Source organism: Ptychodera flava, chromosome 7 (genome assembly GCF_041260155.1).
Source record: "Ptychodera flava strain L36383 chromosome 7, AS_Pfla_20210202, whole genome shotgun sequence".
NCBI lineage: Eukaryota > Metazoa > Hemichordata > Enteropneusta > Ptychoderidae > Ptychodera > Ptychodera flava.
The window spans coordinates 23,848,643-23,871,529 of record NC_091934.1 but is presented as its reverse complement, the minus strand read 5'-3'; the positions used below and the strand labels follow the sequence as shown (position 1 = coordinate 23,871,529).

Sequence of the window (22,887 nt, the reverse complement as noted above, 5' to 3'; positions counted from 1 at the left end):
TAGCAAAGGTTACATTTATTAGCTGAAAACAATCTGTTTTGACACATCGCTCTAAAAATAGTGCATTAGAATATGTTTGTCCGAGAAGCTAGTATATTGGCGTGAGGTCACCGGCGGTTTGGTTGACGGAGGCTACGTGGGAAAACACGCTGGCTTGTGGACTCCGAGTTTGTTTGTTTCAGAATAACAAAATTAATGCGCGGGGAATATACTACCGTTAGAATTAGGGATATTTGCGCATATATCATCTTTCGCGTCATTTCTCCACCTTTAAGAAAAATGAAATATACTTCTAACGAAATGTTTAACTCGCACATGTGACGCTATTCAATTAGCCGGTTAACCTCACGCAAGCAATCATTACCGCACGCAAGCAATCATTACCGCTGACATAGTTAAATATTGCCCGTTAAGACGGGTGATACCCCTTTTCGTCAAATAAAACACTGTTTATCATACATGGGCAATCGTTAAAAAACCACCTGACCTACAAAACTAGGGCAGTTCGATCGAGTAAAGGAGAACCAGGGCTGATTTCTTCGATACTTCGGCTTGTAGAAATTATAAAGCGAATTAAATTATAGCTTTGTCAATACCAGTGAATTTTGTGACGTCATATCCATACATTATTCTGATAATGTATTCCATTATTCAGCATTGCGGCCCCACAGCGAGCAATTTTTTATTTGGAAAACGAAAAAAGGACTGCGCATTTAAAAGGAGGGAAAATATCGGATAAACCATGTAATACACAAAACTATAAATCTTGATGATCGTGCACATATTGATAATAATGTCTTACTGTACGATTTATCACATTTTTTGAGTCCTCGCGCACGCATTTGTCGTCTGTCTGGCTGGCGCTCAGCATACGCTGGTTGTATCCTACGTTTGTTTACAACATGGTTCGCTTCGTTGCCGTATAGGTGAAACAGAACTCAGTACGTTTGCAAACTCCTAGACGATACTGGGTTTGACACATGGCATATTATGCATGTCAGTGGCCATGTAAACGATGCAAGCGTGAAAGGCTACTCGAACCAGCCGTAAACGAGCCAACAACGGCAGCTTGCTGTCATCATGGATGTAAAAAACCGGAAGTGTCTACTGACATACTACGGAGCCATTCAAAGTCTCGGTCCAAGGTCAGCTACTACCAACAATCATGACGACCGTGGACTCTCCGTTGATCTAACATCTCGGCCACCTAATTCTGATGCATTGACTGTAATCGGAGACAACTTTCATTCATCGTTTTTTCTCCATGTCTGTGATTTTACCTTGCCTTGTTCTCGATATCGCGACGGTACCGAAACCCTCCAGTATATGTTTGTCAACATGTACCTTTCAAGCACCCGTTTACGTCAAGTTATGTCGTTCGCTGAAATAAAATAGCTCTTCTCAAGAAGCCACGGAAAATTAAATTTATAGACACAATTATTATTGAAATATAAACATTTGAATAACAATGTTGAACTCTGTTGATATCGTTAGCAATGAATGCTGTACTACTAGCGACATAATAATGATCGTATTGATCAGCTGATACCATGCAGCTCGCTGATCATACTGATGTTGATTCATGAAATTCCGTTTTCTCCATCTCTGGCATTTCACCGTGTCGACTTTTTGAATGGCATGATATTTAAAGGTGATGTTTCAAGTTTGATATAGACGGTAGGGATGCAGTTACTTTTCATTTCCTTCGAAAATACATCGTTTTTCAATTCAAAATGAACCGTGAAAGTGCTGGTCATTTTTTGTGCTGAACGTGCGTGTTCAGTGCAGTGCACTGTGCAGTATGGATTCAGGGCCGATCATGCTGGACGACGCTCACTGGCTTTAAACTCAGTTTAATTTTCCTTTTTTATTCGTTTTCTACAACTACAAATTCACTGGCATTGCCAAAACTATAAAATAATAGCAATAATGCACCCCCTCCCGGCCCATAATGGACTCAAGCAAACTTTGCACTTCATAATGTACTCGGCTTCGCCTCGTACATATGTCGTCAAAGTTTGCTTTCGTCCATTATGGGCCGGGAGGGGTGCATTATTGCTAATTAATGAACTGCGTTCGAAACATATGGATTATTACATGTATCTTTTTATACATCGCATGAGATAAAAATATACGTTACAGTATGGCTCGAAACAAAGACTTTAGTATGCAAAGCTAATATTATGAACAACCTCAAGCTAGAATAAACTGTTTCAACAATCAAACGGGACAGTATGTGTAACTCCAAACTATACCCTCATTATCTTAGTTTTGTCATGAAACCCGTCGTACTTTTTTCTTCCGCTTCTGGCTAAATTTTGTTGAAATGTCGCGGGTTTGTCTTGGAAGGAAAGTGCATAGTGCACGGCATGTCATTTTATTCATTATGATCAGTTCTGGTCGTGATCAAAATTCAGCATGTCAACAAAGAGATATGATACATACAAAGGTGTGACAAGGTGAGCAAAAAGGCTTTTCGCCACGATTTGGAAAAGAGCAAGAAACTGTCTTTTTCAAAGGGAACAAAAACGTAGAAACTACGCCAAAACCGGTGCAGTTTGAGACAGAAAGTCATATAAAGGTTATTTATCGATTGACCAGTGTGTGGGTTTTTTTTGTGTTTGTTTCGTCTACCGTCGCTCGTCACTGTAACAAGCTGCTGTACGTGTTTTCATCACTGTTCTGGAAAATAGGATTATGTTCATGTAATACAGTGTGTTCATATTTTTACTCTCGTACGTATTTCGTCGATGATAGAAATGGTCCTCCATGGCAGTGGGTCAGTCACACTAAAATCTGTGGCAGAGAACAGTTAACCCCGGCATTTCCAAGATAAAAAAATATTCAATAACGTGGCTCTCCATGGCCAGTGTTAACCCCATCAGCGCCAACCCCATCGCGATCGGTGGTTCTACGAGTAAAAGTTGGTGCATGCAGCAAAGCAAACACCAAAACGACATCCCGGCGTGTCCAAAATAATCTCGTAACATATGTCAGCAAAAGCGACAATGACAGCACAGTGTAAATGTCCTTCGGGGGAGAAAAATCGTATTCTCGTTCTGTTACGTTTACACGACAAAAGCGATCTGATAACCATGCGCAGAGGACTGTTTGTGAGGTCCGTGCAGGTGCAATTACTGCGTAGACACAGCAGTCATTCTTGCGACTTGTCAAATACACAGTCGCGCGACAATCGCGACCGTAGCAGGCTTACAGTTATCACAGTGCCCATCAAAAATAACCAAATAAACTATAAAAAGTATACACCCGGGAGAGCTGTTTATGTCATGGAAATTAGGCACTCAAGTATATTCAACGTTCGAAGAGAGGTATAAAGCACGAATGATAAATTGATCGATAATTCTTGGAATCCAAACGTGATATAGGTTTTGTGGCAGGCGCATGAGATTGAGAGCATTTGAAAAAGATCAAGATAGGTGACTTTTTTAATGTGTACTTGTATAACAAGCGATGGTCTATTAGTTTCAGTCATTCAATTGTGAAGCACTTTTCGAAATTTATCACCTGTTCGGCTGTGACAGATATAAACAGGAAACTGGCCGTCTGTCCAGAAGATAGTTCACCTGGCACATGCCCCGAAATGGAACTTAAACGGAGCATAACTAATGTGCTCTTATACCGGTCCGGGGGGGGGAATGAACCGCGTTCATGAAATATTGAGGTGTGATATATTTTTAAAAGCTTTGCAACGTAAAGATGATAGAGTACAGTAATAGTTAAGCAGGGAGCTCGCCCGCGAGGCAGAGAAAAAAGATGCAGCTGCAATTTAGGAAATAATTTTAAAAGAGGCGAAATGAGAATAGGAGCTTTTCACATGATGATGTATAGTCAGCAGTATCATTGGTTCAACGGACTATCCGACTTAAATGCTAAAACCTCCCAGTTAGTAATCCCTGCGCATAAAAGTAACAGAAAACGGACTCAAAATTAATGTTGCGGTGCGCTGAGCTACGCAAACAGTTTTACCTGTTAACAGTCATCGATGGCCCAGCAGTGAATTCCGCATAATATCTGTCGACAACTGTCTTTTCTAACTGTTTTAAAAATAACTCACCGATTCTAACTCTTGATGGTACATTGGGCGGCACGTTTGAAGACAGTACAGCTGTAATACCCAACAACGCAATCCAGCTTACAGCTCTCATGGCGGGTCACTTTCACGATAAAATCATCCGGCAGGGACCGCTCAGCATACCAGAATCGTGCGTGTAAATAACAGAAGGGCCGGAGATGTCTTCAGTAGTGTCGCCACCGTCTACTTCGGGAGGACGGGAAGGGAGTCCGAGGACTGGCGAATTCGAACGAGCGACCCGGTAACTGACGAGGCCGACGGGTTAAGTTTCAACTATCTTGTTCAAGATCTTCACAACGTCAAGGAGTAAATCGACTGCGGTTAAATTCTGTATCCATCCTAAGATATTCAACATAGATTACGTATATTCCTTATTCGGTCTTGCGCGGAGGGGGGGGGGGGGTGACCAGACAACAGTCGTCCTGAGCGTCAGTGTCTTTCGCGTACGGTGTACGTTGTGGAGATCGCGGGATGAAACTGCAAGGTAGAAAATGTAGAGCGTCCTCTAGGCACACGCGACATCCATTCGCTGTGTCAGTAATCTATTCACGGACTATAGCTGCAAACCGTATGCAAATAAAAGATTTGTATGCGAGCCAACGGTCGCTAGTTGCAAGTACTGCTTTCCCAAAATATGCGCACAGATACATACATAATTCCGGCGCACAGTTGTTGACGGCGTCTATACTCCTGGATTTGTTCCCCGGAACTTTATCCACAAATTGGACAACTTCACAGTCGATTAGCAGTCCAAAGATAACACATCCCGGCGGAACTGTATTGGCAAATCGGAGATTCCTCTGAGAAATTATTTATATGATATTGATAATAAATCAATCAAGGTAGATATTCCCACAAATCATCCAGGTAGCCATTGACGATAATCAGCAACTCTCAGATACTCCGTTGACGAATTTAAACCGGTGAATCCTCCCTGTCTGCATAAAAACCAGCTCCTTGAAGTACTCCTGACAGTGCTGCGCCGATGTTGAAGGTTCTGTCCTTCTTGTCAATTCTCCTGAACAACTACTTCAAAAGAACTCCACGGCGGTGACGGGCACACTTTATTCGTAGTTTTCCTCGTCGATGAGAAAGAGACAGCACGCACCTGTGACATGAAGAGAATTTATACAGAATGAGAAGAAGTGTGCTATTGAAGGGCACGTATATCAGGCTCCTTATAAGTGAGTAAATTACAAGGGTTCCAGGCGTCGAGATCACTTACCCGTCTTCGTCTTTGGTCAGAGGGACCTAGAGGGAGCGTTCATGCGCCCCGGGGATTTGCCTGACTAAAGTTGATAATGGCGGCTTAATGGCCCGTGCTATGACAAGTAGCTCCCTCTGGTGTACGTTATCCTCATTTGAATAAAACCCACGAAAAGATCTCTCCTGCTGTTCACTGTGACGTGTTAGCACCGCACTGTAGCGCCTCCATATAATCACGTCGTAAACTTCTACCTAAGCTTTAAAATCATAAACCCTGTCTTTACGTTAAAACTACATTACATGTAGCTCAGAAACTTATAGCATTATCTTCCTGTAGTCAAGCTTGCCTGTAAACACGTTTACTTGTTCTGCTCCTAAGTTAAAATCACGCCAAAATGTTTTTTATTGAACTTGTCAATAATCCTGTACACGTGTGATATCAAACATTATATGTGATAAATCAATTTCCATCCCGACTGGAATTCATTTGTAAACAATAACATGAATTTGGAGTAATATGTTGACAAGGTAAATAGTTTGTATTAGAACAAACTTTTGGGAGCAGAGTAAGAATAAGAAAATTAAGACAAAAAGTAACCAGACTTTAGAATGTTTCTGTTAATGTACCATTTTAGATGAAATGATATTTAACAACAAGATTCGGGTTATTTTGCGAGAGTGACATGGTGACATTTTACAAAAAATATATGAAGTAAATTGGGTTTTTTTTCTGAATCTTCCGTTCTTCATTCTTCACTTACAAAAATAATAAGTATCCATTGTAGGTTTATCTTCGCTAAATCATATTCTCCACAAATTAAAGGAGCATTGCCTACCTTATGCAATTAACCCTGATTGGGTACAACCGTGTTTTAAAACTTATGAAAAATTATTTGTTAATTATACATCAGAATCGTCGGTCACGAGGTGTAAGGAAAATAAATTAAGATGTCATTTTAGTAATATTTTAAAATTTCAACTCATAAATTGCTTCCTACGTTTCGTCATATTCCCATATGTGTATTATTTATTAATATTCTTTCAAAAATATGCAGTAAAAATATGTTTCCGGTAGCCTGACATACATAATTCAAAACCCTACACCTGTATTTTTTTTTTAATTTCACAAATTCGATTGTGGTTGTGATTACTTTTGACTCTTTATCTTGGTCACAGCTAGTATAATATCAAACAAAAACCGTATCGGCCGATATACCCTAATCAATACTTTAAGCCTTGAAATAGGAAACACATATTTCTTTTAATTTTAGCTTTATCTAAACGTGTGTGTAACTGATACTCTGAATAACAGAAAGCGGCAATAGCGATAATACCAAGAGCAAATTACTCAGCGACTAAATATAACTGACTCGTTTTACGAAGTTTCATATTTTGTGTCTGCTAAAATCTTTCCTGAAATAGGATTACTTATTTCAAAACACCTCTTTTTCTCTTTAATAGATAAACGCCACATTTTTATTCGTATTATTATAACTTCAAAGAGATAGCTAGGTCACATTAGAGGACAGTTTACAAAGTTGCGCTCTAATCTGCATACACAATCGAACATCTCAATATAGATTTACAAAATTGTGCTGGTATACACGCGCTCGTATATCGCAGACGACGCTGCATTAGTGGTTAGTACCATATAACCCAAAGGACCAAAAAAGACCTTGTAACACAAAACAGAATATAACAGATTCCAATGTGCCCCACGCACAATCGTAAGGCCAACTGCAGGTGACAATGCTTTCACGTCTTTTGATAATCTAACAAAGAGATAGCATTATATTATCAAGTAATTATGCTCATATAGTGACGATATTACAGCGGTTACAAACATATAAGACTACATATGAACTGTTTTACATTGAATTAATTTAATGTTCCTCCACCTCTGATGATACATCGAGTACTTAACTTTCGTGAGATGCACGCATTAATATAATTTATAACAGTGTTTGGGTTTATATCTCTCTGTCTGTCCATCCGTCTATGTATGTATGTATGTATGTATGTATGTATGTATGTATGTATGTATGTATGTATGTATGTATGTATGTATGTATGTATGTATGTATGTATGTATGTATGTATGTATGTATGTATGTATGTATGTATGTATGTATGTATGTATGTATGTATGTATGTATGTATGTATGTATGTATGTATGTATGGATGGATGGATGGATGGACGGACGGATGGATGGATGGATGGATGGATGGACGGATGGATGGACGGATGGATATATGGATGGATTGATGGATGGATGGATGGATTTTTTCTTTTATTTTTCTTTTATTTCATGAATACAATAAAATGATATCACAGCCTAGGCCATTTATGGAAGACCGTTATAGCATGGTTGAAACAGAAAAACTTTAAAAATTGCTACATAGACAATGTTTTAAGATATATCTAAAACCATCTATATATATATATATATATATATATATATATATATATATATATATGTGTGTGTGTGTGTGTGTGTGTGTGTGTGTGTGTGTGTGTGTGTGCGAGTGTGAAAAGAATTTTCGAGCATTGTCTCCTCTTAGTTTCGCAATGTATGTATTTACATTTTCCGATTATATGATGATACGCTCTGTTAAAGTATGATAAATATATTTTATTAAATAATGTATGTTCTTGAAATTCCAGGACTCTTTTTGTCTAACTTAACCTGAAAAGAGCATGGGACTTAAACCTGTAAAAAACACTTGTCTGCGTCTCATATCCAGGGCATCAGAAATTGCCGTCTTCAAGTCAGCCTCGTTGCCGAGCAACAACATCTCGGGGTGCTCCTTTATGTGTGTCTAAATCATTTGATAGATCATCGCCATCTAGTTACGGCTCTTGTGTAAATGCACCTTCGAAGTGCCCCCACAGCTTTGCAAGTAACCTAACGGCAGCATCAAACCATGGCCCCTTTAGATTTGCAACTTAGTTAAGTTTGAAGGAACATGCAAGATTTTGATTTGATATGTGCCAAGTGACGTGCAAATACAGGTCTTAATTCCCTATTGAGTTTTGTGCACAGGGTATTACAGATTCGATATTTACATATCACGGAACTATTCTATCTGCAATTGCACAGATAGAAATTTCTTTTCCTGAACTGCGAAGAAGTCTTACATGCACTTTTCGGCATAAAAAGAACATCGAAGGCATGCCATTCTCCCATTCTATTGAATCTTTAAATTTTGTTGATTAGTTTCCCATTTTTACATCGATCCTGGTAGTAGAAGATTGTGTAATTTTTCACAATTTCATTTTAACTGACTGTATTTAGAGGGTTCTGTCACACAGTGCGCCCCCTAAAAATATTTTAACTGCCTGGGTAAACCGAGCACATAACAATCGAGGTAAGCCATTTACAGTCAAAACCATACGCCAAATAGCAATCACTATTGGCAAATACACCCCTTAGCGTGATTTGTATAACCACAAAATGGCGGCCATCAATCATACATCTTTCTGTGTGCATTTTATTTTTTTGAACAACCGCAATTTTTCTTTCTCCCTCCCATGTTCTTGTAAATTTAACAAAAGGTAGTCTACAACTCATCGTATATTTTCTTCTTGCTTTTTCTCATACCAATTTTCTAACAAACTTTCTGCATTCAACCGCTGCGGGCTACAGTGACATGTAAACCCGATGACATGACTCAATGCCGATAACAACGTCATGGAAATCACGATCAAGTACAAATTAAACGCACCTGACGGTTGACACACCCCTTTTACCATGTGCTGATGCAAGCAGAAAAGCAGTGACAAGGGACTTTTCACCCTCATTAGCCATGCATATGAATGCTCGCATTACCCAACTTTTGATGTGTCGATACGTCCATTACAAAAAAAAACAATGTCTGGATGTCAAAATAGCCCAAGATTGTGATCCTCTCTGTAGTCACATCCCATGGAGGTGTGATACAGGTTTTAGCATTCCTGTTTACAAATTGTTTCAACTTCTCTTTATCAAGGATGTTTTCCTAATGTTTGGAAATCAGCAAACACCATGATTCCAATCATAAATCAGGAAGCAGAGACATGGTCATTAACTACAGACCAGTTTCTTTACCCCTACATCATCTAAGATATTTAAGCGTCTTATCACGGATATGATCTATGCCCATATTAATACATTGATTGTTGATGAGCAGCATGGCTATGTTAGCATAGATCAACTACTTCAAATCTATTCTCCTTAATAGTGCATACGATGCCATTGACAATATAGCACAATTAGATGTCATTAACACTGATTTCAGCAATGCATCTGATAAAGTAAATCACGCTCTCTTGCTTCATAAACAATATTAATGTTTTTATAAGGATCTGTTAAAGTTGTTTCATAGTTACTTAAGTAACAGAAGGCAAAGGGTATTTATTAATGGTACGTCTTCATGGTGTGATATAACGTTTGATGTACCGCAAGGATCCATCTTAGGTCATTTTTTGTTTGTTTTATACGTCAATGATTTACCCCTTCTCAAGAGCAATTCTTTATTATTTGCAGATGATACCAAACTTCACGGTAAGATTTGTGATTTTTAAGGCTGTTAGAATTTGCAGTCATCACTAGACAAACTTGTACAGTGGTCAAATTCCTGGAAATTATGTCGATTTCTTTGAAACAGAATCCCATAGTGTACGACTATCACATCGGTAACAAATCTCTTTCCAGGCTTAATCATCAGAAAGACCTTGGTATTAGGCCTATCTTGACACAAAACTTAATTTTAACAAACATGTAGACAATATTGTTGCCAATACATTCCTTTCATACCAGGCCTGATACAGACCTGTTCATACATCCCTGATATCTGACAAAATTTACAGGTCCTGTAACAGAGGTTATTAGCGGGTATTACAGGTACTGATATGACACTGAACTTTAATCTGCCGGTAGTTTTTTTCTCTGTGTGTGCGAAATACTGAGTTGCACTTATATCTTATACTAATGTTTCATCGGTGCGCTAACGATCAGGTCATGGGGAAAGTGATTGTACTTACCGCTCGACAAAAATAGCGGTATCTGAAACAAATTTATCGGTGACGAATTTGATATATCACCTATTAACAGGTAACCCGTGGTATTTTGCAGAGAAAATTGATATGTATATAACGGAGTATCTGTGGTGTAAAAGGTACATATTTTTCCAGTAATACATGTATATGGGTTTTCTCTGTCTCGGTTGAGTAGCAGCTGTGCAGAGCATAAACCAATCAGAGGCAACAGTCCAGAATTCACCGGGAAGATTAGCGTTGCACGGCTCTGCCCTGCAATTTGCGACTTTGTATTCACAGAGGTCATTTATTTTTATTGAAACAACGTACTATTTTTGTCACAGCAGGGTAATTTTTTGCACGGTTTAATAACTGTCTGACTTGACTTGTCAACAAATTAGAATGTATCAGAAACGAATCAATCATTTTCTCTTCAGTCAAGGCTCTCTCATCCTCTCATATATATATATATATATATATATATATATATATATATATATATATATATATATATATATATATATATATATATATATATATACATATATCTCGAAGTATACAAATGTTCTAGTGGGAAATTACACTGCTTGTTGCGGAAAGCAGAGCGTTATAAAAAATAACACACATTACTTCAAGTACAGAGCAATAACACACCCAGCAATTTCCATTAGCGCCGTGAAGATTGCAGGATGCATGAAACTTACGTAACAGAATATGTAATCAGGTACAGTAGCTTGTACACGAGTCCTTTATACATTGATGCATAAAGGTTAAGGTTATTGTGATTCCGTAATACTGCAGCATTGTTCAACACTATGGTCTTTCACCATTGAAATGTAAGTATTTGAATTAAAATATGGAATAGTCATAGAGCTCATACAACAATACCTATGCAATTAACCAGGAAATCATCAGTATTTATTATTTATCTTAATATAGGAGCCGTGATGAAGAAGTTACAATTGAAATCTTGAGATGTTTATGTAGCAGCACTTTGTGTTAGGGCAGGGCTGGCATGATTGTGATAACATTCAACATTTGCACTGAAGCTTAAAATTTCCCATTTGAGGCATTCGGCAAGCACGTTTATAAAAAGACTAATAACAGCTAAAATACTAAGTTACACAAGCCATCAATTCTGAGAATATTGCTTGTCATTCTCTGAGTATCTTGCAATAGTGTAATATGAATATCTTGATTGGCAATAACAATACTGTAACAGGAACTTTCTGAGAAGCAAATACTTTGCCTTGTATCGAGTGATGGAATAATGTATGTATGTATGTATGTATGTATGTATGTATGTATGTATGTATGTATGTATGTATGTATGTATGTATGTATGTATGTATGTATGTATGTATGTATGTATATATGTATGTATGTACGTACTTACGTACGTACGTACATGTATATATGTATGTATGTGTGCATGTATGCATGTACGCATGTATCTATCTATCTATCTATCTATCTATCTATCTATCTATCTATCTATCTATCTATCTATCTATCTATCTATCTATGTTTGTATGTATTTATGTATGAAATACTTGGTAAACATTTAGTCTGCGATAGGTAAAGAAATTCCAAACGTGGACTGTGATACTTTGATGTCAAAATTCTGTTTATACTGGCGATCGAGTAGTATAATTTATATGTACGTTGAGCGAAGTGCTCCTGTATATAATATTTAACCATTTTAAGGTCTAGCCATTTTAAGGTCTGCAACACCAGACTACATACATAAGAATTTTTTTCCTCGACTCGTTGTGCCTACTCTGATGACATACGGGGATTTTTCCATGAAGAGGGTTCAAAGAATATAAATCCAATTCGTTGAAATTTGAGTGAAAATTTTATTCTTTGATCAACTAATGGGGCTTCAATGTTTTACAAGTAGTGAGAATTTCGTCCAATACAGAGTTACCCCTCCTGAATTACTATTCCATGCGGAAGTTGGAATGGCATGCGCAATCAAGAAGAAGTTTGGCGTGGCCTTTAACTAAGTGATCTACTCTAACGATACATGTCTTCGAGGTTCTTTTGGTCATGGTGACTGAATCCCAAAAGGTTCGTATACAGCAAACCGGAAACAGGGAAAAAAATTATCGAAATCTCCAGCTGTGCCACTCTTGTCAAACTTTCGGCACATGAAACGATAAGCTGATTGTGAGCGGAAGTGTCAAATGTGTTGCTTCGCGGGAGATGGCATATTAATATGTATATGACTAAGATATTGCTGAACTATTGCTCCATCGTTGGTTACTAGCTATTCAGTTTTCTGACCTACAAGGGCAATTTCAGGTTTTAAAGTTCATTGAGACGGCATATATCTTGCCAGGCTTCTTAGGAAGTTGCCGAATTACGACCACGCTGCTAACACTATATGGCCGTGATATAAAGTACTTTTGCATCGATTGCAAAATTACTGACACAGTCATTGTCGTGACCTTGAAACGAAAGGCAATGTTGATATCAATGCAGAGAAGAGCTAAGTTTTAACATAATTTAGCATAAATTTAGGCATCGGGTGAATTTGATATGTTTGATGTTTCAAGGATGTCGGAACGTTTCAAAGTTCACGAACAGCCTTTCGTCTACCTTCCGGTCTCCATGAGTTTAACATTAGCATAAGCGGCTCAGTTTGGCGTGTGCGATGTTGAATTGCATTTTCCTACCCTTGAGCGTGAACGAAGTCTGCACCTGCACCTCCGTGGTCGCGTTTCATCGACGGGTTTCAGGAGATTTGCAACTCTGTAAATGGCGGTACGCTCCACGACGCTATCTATCCGCAAAATCGATGTAAAACTGATAAGGAAATTCGAACTATTAAAGTTCACGAGGTCAGTCAAGCTAACAGGGACAGTTGACGCACACAGAGCATCCGGGTCTTGATTACAAGATAAGAAAGAATGATAAAAGCAGGGTAATTTAACCTAAAAACATGTCGCCAGCGCTAAAACGTGGAGATCCGGGCCCTTTCCGCGTTCAGTTAGCACGCGCCTCGATATTGAAAGATTTAACTTTTGTCCAAACTTTTCGTAAAGAAACTTTAAAGCATCCCCTTTCGAAATCAACAACAAAAATCAGGTGCCACATTACAAAATTCGGCACAAGAGAACCTAATTACCCTGTTTTTACCAGTACCTGAAAGTCAAAACAGTCACCATCCCTATTTTTAACTCCATGAGCTCCAAAATGAACTCTCATAAGTGGTAAACCAAATAGGTATTGAACATGTTTTAGAGTCCAAATATCTGTCCCGTAGAGAATTCTACCTTTAACGAACTCTTTACGACAAAGTAAATCCTTCTGCATGTTTGAATTTGTGACACTTTTAACGAAAGGTTGGTGTTGTTATACAAAATAAATTATAATATTTGTAACATGAGTTTTAAATCAGAGCTTGTATAAGGGACAGTCATTTATGCATGAGAGTAAGAGATTTTATGACGGTAAACTTTCACATAGTCGGTGGATTGTTAACTGTTTGTGTTTGCTGCATTAGCAAAGTCTTGCACTTCCAACGGCTCTCCGCTGTGTCATATTTCCTTGAGCACTACACTTCCTGAACTTGTTTCAATAAGGTATGGATATTGTTACTTCCTGTGTTGCTAATCCTTGCAAAGCTTCGTTCTATAACCTTGTGCCTCTGGCATTATTTACACCGGCAGGTACAAAAGTTACTCGATCGCCAAATAAGTAGCATACATCCATATATGGTAAAAGAGGTGCACGGTTACCACTCACGGTACTGGAAGCGCACTTGGATATGCGTGGCCACCCAAGAAAAAGACAGCGATTGACAGTCAACTATGGGTAATAGTCAACAAATTATTTTAACAATATGATGGAAAACAACATGTATTATATTTTGGAACGAAGTAGAACCGAGTATTGTAAAATGTTACTGAATAGTTTTGCATGGTGTTTGAAGTCTATATGTTGTCAATCTACCAAGTCAGTATATGAATGTCCGCGCATTAAAACTATAATGCGACGAAAGACAGAGAGCATCTAGGGACAGCATCTTAAAGCGAGAATAGCTGTAACATATGCTGACACGTTCATAGTCTCTTTACAACAAAAGTAATTTTCTTCTTCCATTCTCAAAGGTATGTTGCAATACAAAGGATTGACTTTGTCTACGTACTGTGTATAACACATGTAAGCAACTGTATTTCTTAAGAAGTCCGGACAAAGATTTAGCGGTAAATAATAACATTGGAAATCTAAGATACAATAGTTGCGTTGATAAGTTGAACCGTTCTGGCATTTCAAAATAATTTTAGGAGTAGAACAAGAAACTGTACTTCAAGCGAATAAAATGGCAATAAATAAAACAATTACAGCTAGTAGAGCTTTCGGTAAATACATGTAGTTTGCGTCATATATATTTTTCATTTCTATAATCGAGCTTGTAAGACGTCAGTATAAATTCGTATGGATCAGCATCGGATTCAGATTCAATCACAATGACTGTTATTTGAATTCCCAAAGGATCCTGTCATCAATGATGGGAATCCAAAATCGTCGGCCGATGATTTCCTACGATTACTTGGCTATCCTGCAAACGTTTGAAGAAGTAAACAGTTAAGCCACACTACATTAAATCGGATAAACTCTGAACATATTTCCAGAAATGAAGCGTGTAGGAATATTCACGAATAAGAAAGCGTAAACTACTGACCTTTTGGACCCCTTTGCCGAACATCATTTACATCAATGCGCTGATGCCATGATAAAATGGTAATATTTGACTTTTACTGCGCATAATGATAGTTTTATAGAGCAGCGGAGTTTTTAATGTAGCGCAAGGCAGCTATCATATTCTCTATTTCTGAGATGTTACTCTTGATAATATGATAGTAAGATTTATCATTAATCTTCAATGACAACTTAAGTGTGCAAGTCGAGGTTCACGTGGAGACGCTCATATCGAAATGGAGTTCGAGCATATTCACGGTATACGGTATTTTGAATTTCATTTGCATATTCATGCAAATGCTGCAACAGACTCGGTACCCATATCTTTTGGCACACAATTCTAAAAGTGCTTTGACACTGGTCCACACACAGCGCTTCGATGTTATTTCTGCGTGAAACGCTGTGTACACAGGAATGTGGCAGGCCTTGGACTAAAATGCTTGCATATTTACAGTACCTGCATTTCATGGACGCATGTGGCCCACTGCTGACGGACATCTCAGAAAGTATTAAAATTTTGCTGATCTATGTATCTCGTCAGGGTCATGTCCGTCGTTTCTAGCAGTTAAGAGGTCAATGTGTAGTGAAATTACTGACTTTTTTTACAAGCCATAAAAGCACACACACGCTACGGTTCTGTGTGCCTACCAACACTTTCAAACCTGTCGGTGTGGCGCTAGATACAGCCAAAGATTACGTGACTGCATACAGTAATATATACCTACAGGACTAAACACAGGTCTTAAACCTTCCTGGCATTACAGGCCACGAGGAAGTGGCCCTCTTATCCTGCCAGGTGTGTTTTGTCGAGTAGATGAACTCAGGGAAAGGGTCACGAAACAGTTCAGGATAAACTCAGCGCTAATGTTTTTCACTTTGCTGATCAAACAGGTTTATCCAAGATAGTGATTCCACTTAACCGGCGTAAGTATGCCATCCAAGTTTACTCTCCATCGATCATCAAGGACTCGTGGACTGCAAGACTATCTCCAAAGCGAATCTCTCGTTAATCCAGTCACATGGTCGTCTCTGGGGCATGTTGTTCTCGTTTGTGGCACGTAGGCTATGACGCTTATATTTTTTATACAAAGGATTAATCGCTCATTTGCTGGATTAACGTGTTGACAGAAATCCAACTGAAATATACGGAGAACAATAAGTGTATTAAAGAGAATGGCATATCGAAATAAAAATGATTCCCTTCGACGATATCAGTGAACGAATAACGTCAGAGAAGCAGCTATTCCTCCTTTTTATCTATCTATCTATCAATCTATCTATCTATCTATCTATCTATCTATCTATCTATCTATCTATCTGTCTATCTATCTGTCTGTCTATATATCTATCATGTCGACATCGGAATGCAAAGCGTGTATATATATATATATATGTATATATATATATATATATATATATATATATATATATATATATATATATATATATATATATATATATATGAAAAAATAAAGTAATGATAACGTAAGTCTCATGTATATTTGTTTGAAGGGAGCCGAGAAGCATGATACTTGTTGATATACTTTCTTTACATTCATTTCATTGTAATAAAGATCAACAGCCTGAGAGAGTCTGCTGTATTCTTCTTGAACTTCATATCGTTAACTGTGACCATTTTTGAGGTAAAACTATAAATATGTAAATGACCGCATGTCATTACAGAGGTAATACCGACGTGCAATAAAATGTGGTATTTAATTATAGTCGTGTGAACGATAATTAAAAATACTTTAGTCGTCATAAAAACTGTCTCAATCATTATGATCGAGGATCACCATTTAATTCAGGTGAGGGTATTTGGTATGTGGCACATACTAGCATGCATCTGTCTAGGTGTTCAAAAATTGAAACGGATGAGTATCTTGAGTTTAGGGATAAGGGATTGGATAATATAGGTCAGGTGTAACTTGTAGATTATATTGAGAATCACACAGGTAGAATACCTAGTATTATCATCAAACTAGTCAAACACGATGCGATTTATAGAATTTAAAATTAGCCTGTTTAATACGACCTCGTTTAATTCGAGCTAACCTCGTTCTCGGCTCATATTTAGCATATCATGGATGAAGCATATAGATAATAATTAATCATACAGGTTTGTTGAATTAGTGAAATGTCGCTTCAGTTCTTGCCCAAAATTAATTTCTTCAGTTTCTTTTTTATCACTTCCAACCATATTGAGTCCCGTTTTTATCTCAGATATACAGCTAGAATTCAATATGCGCAATAACCTAGTGAATGTGTGCTCATTGCAATAGAATAATGTATTTGCCTAGGGTAGTTTTTGAATATTTTTGTCTGGTTCACTGAATGTTTACACATAACTGACTTGCAAATATTACATACGTATAACTTCCTTTGTCATACTGCGGATGTCATTAATGCTAAAGGTGGAATACGCCTCGGGGACAGGTATCTGGACTGCCAAACAGTTCCAATTCTTTTCTGATCTACCACTTGTGGTGGCTCATTTTGAAGCCCTTGGAGTAAGAAAAAACATTCACTGTCTCATGTTTTGAAAATCGAAAAACTTTTATTTTCCCCAATAGAGTTAACACAGGGATGGCGCCATTTTGAATTTCAAGTATCTGTAAATCTTTGGTAAATTGTTTCTCTAGTACCAAAATTTGCACCTGACTCCTGATTTTAATTCTTTATTTTGAAAGAGAATGGTTGACAGGTTCTTTTAGGAAAGTTTGGTCAAACGTTTAAGTCTTTCACATTCGAGTCACATACTACCGTAACATACAAGGTCTTGTATTCTTAATGGATACTATGTCATAGATATGTATTTTTAATACTCAGAAACTAAATTGTGCATTCTTTTGAAGCTGCGTGTCGTATTTGATAATTTTCCTCTTGGTCATATAATAATCAAGTTTCTATATATTTTCCATATAATTATTGACACTTACTAACTTAAAGTGTTTGCTTGCTGCACGCACAAGCATTTTATTGCGGTCAACTAGCTATAGTTCACCTTCTGCGAGACACAAGCAGAAAAGTCACAAGATAATTCTTATTATTACATTCAACAAGTTAAAGGAAACTTTTTGCAAGGAAACTCTGCAACTGTCATTTTGTACTGACACGATTACTTCATCCGGCAACGACAGACCCCCAACAGTCCAGGTTACTTTCCCTTCACCTGGTGATAAATATCAGCGATTGTCTAAGGGCTCCTTCGACGGCAAATATATACAAACACACCCCCTAGGATAGTGTTGAATTGAACAGCAGCTTAACATGGACCTAGTCCAAGACTTCTACAATATCGTTCCAGTATTTACAAAACTGCGATGCAAGAATATAGGAATTTAGAGGGTCGCACTTTACCCTTTCTTCGACATGGTTTCGTCCAAATCCATTGTTATCAATGGTGAGTGTGGACTTTTTTACAGGGAATTGGGGGTGGGCAGATTGGCAATAGCACGTCCAAAAATGCGATTTATCGAAAAGAACATGACACGAAACAACACATTATCTACACAATTTTCATGTTATCATATGCAAAAAAGACTTTTACTGATAATCCGTTCGATTCTACCTATAACGCACGCTGTTTTGATCGTATAGAATGTGAATGAAGTCGCCATTTACAGTAGCATACAGGATAAACTTTACATGCGTTTTTAAGTTTCTCCTTGAGCCCTATCGACGGCAAATTGTCAGTTACAGGCCAATGGCGTTATCAATTTAAAGCAACATAGTAACCCTCAATACTCGCAGCACTCAACTGAAAACGCGATTATGGTTCGTAATCATGCATAAAAAACGATCGATGTCATTCAAACTAACGATGTAATGTTCCCTTGCAAAATATAATAGTTTGTCTGTAGTTGTGCCCTCGACATGCATTTTAAATGCTACATTAAATAACTCGTTAAAGAAGACGTATTCCGGTAGTCAAGGTCATGGCCTTTGATGCAAGTGAAAGAATGTCATTACTTCACAGTTCAGGACTTTGTCTTTTTTTTTTTTTTTTTTGCAATAGAGAGAAAGGGGCGTTATGGGTAAATTAATGGGTCGAAAGCATCATGCTGAAGAGATCAGCGCAATTTTTATTCTAATTCATCGCTGTCAGATATGCCCTTTCATGTGGAACGTGAGGGAGGGGGCCACGCTGTCGGAAACACAGGGTTTTGTGTAAATAGAGCGTCATGGTACGACAATCAAATAAACATAATTTCTTCTCGTTGTTGAGGGTTGATGACGTAAACTCTATGAATACGCAGTTCTATTATTCAGCGTTCAATGTGCAAATATTGCAACGGTGTGAGATTGTAATTATCTTGGCAGCGTGAAATGCGCAACTGCTCGCACATAGCCCTACGATACAAAGCGACCATAGATGATTTGCGCGTCGTTGTTCTTCGAGACAATCACCAATTTTTGCCTACGGCGAAACGATGAGACAGACGACACAGTGTTCTAAACATAGCGTCAGTCTTTCGTGCGCGGGCAGGCCTCTGTCGATAAACCCATAGCTCGGGTTCTGACCGCGGCGAACTGATGGAACGACCAGTCACCGTCGGATCAACCTAACCATTTGGCAACCGTACAACAGCGATCTGCAGATCGCAGCCCTCCACAGCATCAACACGTTATCTCCGATTTGCCGGGGGCTACATCGTTTAATATTCATTGACTGTGTGGATTCTGATGATAAAGTGATATGACAGACTGTCCCTACATGTGATATATGATATGTATGTATGATTCCAGAAGAGTGTACAATGTTGCGGTGCCGCTTAGCGTCATTGACCCACAATCAGCTTATCCTGATGAAATTCACCATAAAATATCGGCAACGACATTCAACGGCAAACGTCTACATATGTGTGTAAAACGTCGGTAGTTTTGCGGTTCCAATTTCAAGAAGCACACCTGTAGCATGCTAGTAAAAAACAAAATGGCCGCTATACTCTTTAGCGAACGACCTTGTTCTTCGAGACATCAACGGCGTCGATAAACGGTGATATTATCCCGACCGGTTCGCTTCCTGGTATTCACCTTGAAAGGAACCTTAAGACTCATATATTGTTACCGTGAAGGGGAAAAAAATGACATCACTGATGTTGTAAAACAAATTCCAAGTAAATGTACATTAAACTTCTCTCGTTGCGACACACTGCAGACTTGTTCAGTGGCTGACTTTAAGTTTTTGGGACTTGGCGCAGTGTTATACGCCGCGTCGCTGACGACCGTATTAATAACGCTTAAAGAACAACACAATAATTAATGACACACAACATCAATTAGATTAACCCTCCAGAGAACGTTCCCGGGACTCTGACCTGTGTGCTGACAAATCGAATGGCGGCTTATTCATCTCTTATATTGATATACTTGTAATTCGAAGCGATGATTAAAGGACTGCGTACGTTATAACAACCCCACAGCTACGCATGTATCCTTATCAAAATAAGTGATCGGGCTAACACAGACAGGTCTTTGCCAAATATCCCGTCTCAGTAACCGATCACATCATGCAAGTTTACGTCGATGAACAATTCTTAGCATTTTCTCTCGGTTGCTAAGAAAACAGAAAATGCACCGATTATAGATAATAAATTAATATTTGTCTTTCTTTTCAAGACAACGACGTCACAACAAACAAGAACACAATTACCATATATCATTTAAAAAAACTGTCCTCATTAATTCTCTGTACAGGACTGGTATCCTCACATATAATTCTAGTTTCCAGTGTAGACAATACAAAGACTAGGTCAACTCTCATTTATAAGGCATTTTCATTTTCATGTAGGTTCATTGGAAGACCGGTTCAAAATTCACTTGAGGGAGAAGCCCGGATACATGTCGCCAATTGAAGTGACATTTCGCTGAAGTTCCATTTTTTCTGTTAGGAGACAGTGGACGGAGAGATATCACCAGCCGCCACGGCCAACATTTCTAGACACCACTCACACACCACGTCCGACTGTTGAGAGAGCATTTTCTCGCTCTAACAACATCGCCTATTAATTATGCATGCTTAGGGTTATCAGTCTCCTGGCGATGGCAACTGGAGCGTGAATCACGTTGTATTATCGCTGATATTGCCGATCGAGGACGGAATGAGTAACGTAATTTGCACTGCATGGGTCACGGCTTGATCTGTCGTCTAAAGATATACATAGTTCATAATTTAATGTGCGTGGTTCACCCACTTTTATAAAAAAAAAAACGCAGTCGAGTGCTCGTAATAAGTTTTTTTTCGCCATATCGAGAAACGACTGTCCCTCGTCCTTTTTCACCTACATGAATGGAAAATATTTCTCCTGAATCGGGACTATATAGAGAGCACTCGGTCAGCCCGGAGCGGGTTTTTTGGCATGCATTGGTTATCATGTAAAGAGATGTACTAAAGTTTGATATTTGAGGAGATATTAATTGTCGTTTGTTGTCGGGGATTAAAAAAACTTCGCTCCTGAGCACACTAGCGAGAGTGGATCACCAACAAGTAGCTGTTATTCTCGGTGAATCTGCTTGTTTTAAGTCAACTAGTGCAGTGAGTGTTTATCGACCCGGCCACTCAAACCGCCCTGCATAATCTCATATGGCAAAAAAAGCAGTTCTCTTTTAATAACATCGCACTCAACTCGCCGTTTACAGGGGTTTGTAAAACTTGCGCCTTGACTTTTGCTTTCAGCTCCTCGGTGCAACCTTGAACGGTGTGACGAAATACATGTAATGGCCATGTAGCAAAGCTAAGTGGTAGTGCGATAATACTATAAATGTGTCACTCAACTTGACCTCTGTTATAATAGAACATCGAAGACCAAAGCGGTAGAGGCCCCTTTCCAATACGTGCAACAAAAACAAAGTTTTAGTAGGTTAAACTTAACACGAGGCGCTAAATGTAAGATAATAAGGTCTGAAATACACAAAAACAGTGAAAATCGTTTTGATCTTTCGGAAGTTGATGGTGCACTGTTTTCATGTCTTCAAAGCTTCTCTTGACAAATCCCAAGCTGTATATACGAGATATGTGGTTGTCGGATCAGTCCTACGGTGAAAGCTCGCAGCGGGATGTGTGATGTACTTTCGCCACTAGTAAAGCTTGTAACCTCCACAAATGTAATAATCTCCACAAATGTAATATCAACCACAATTGTAATAAAATGCACCCATAAATGTAATATCACCCATAAATGTAACAAAAATCAACCATAAATGTAATAAAAACACCAACCACAAATGTAATAAATGGTAACCATAAATGTAATAAAAAAACACCCATAAATGTAATACTTATCAACCATAAATGTAATAAATCTATTTTGTCGTTGCAATTGAGGAATTAGCTCTTAAATATTGATCTATGTAATAAGGAAAGCAACTCCACACATTATTCATTTCTTAATTGTTTGCGTTTGGTGTATTTTGCACATTTGAAAGTGTATTTTACGTTTCCCTGTTTTGTGTAAAGAACTGATTGGCCATTGCTAGACACAGCTGTAATCTGAACATCAGTGCAGTCTCTACTCCAGAGTGGGGAAGACTGTATAACACTACGATCCTTTAACACCGTTTTTTCGAAAATTGCCGTACTTTCTTAATCAATCGCCTCAAATTTGTCTTCAGTGGATAAATTGTGTGGAATAATCGATAGATTGTCTGTATTCCTATGTTGTCCCACTTGAAGTTTGTTCCTTAACTAGGATGCCAGGATGTCTAATTTTGTTCTACTGTGTTCAAGGTAGTGTTCGTATTGCTTTTTTACTAGATTGAAATATATATTCTCGTCAACATGTTTTGTGTCGTAAGTTTCTGTTATAAGGTTTTATATTTCTCTGTTATTTGTTCTGAGTCATCTGTCATAAACTTTGT

The 22,887-nt window shown here is 38.2% G+C and overlaps 1 protein-coding gene across 5 annotated transcripts in view; it reads right to left on the bottom strand.

Moving 5' to 3' along the window:
• The window catches only part of LOC139137064 (glutamate receptor ionotropic, kainate 2-like), a 117,637-nt gene that overhangs the window by 76,926 nt on the left and 17,824 nt on the right, over positions 1-22,887 (bottom strand). For 3 of the 5 annotated variants that reach the window (XM_070705022.1, XM_070705024.1, XM_070705025.1), the window contains exon 2: positions 4,076-5,201. In XM_070705022.1, coding sequence (XP_070561123.1) covers positions 4,076-4,166 — 91 coding nt within the window. In that variant the 5' untranslated portion in view covers positions 4,167-5,201. Of the gene's footprint in view, positions 1-4,075; positions 5,202-5,318; positions 5,420-22,887 lie in introns of those variants that run through there. The other 2 variants (XM_070705026.1, XM_070705023.1) reach the window with 2 other exon arrangements.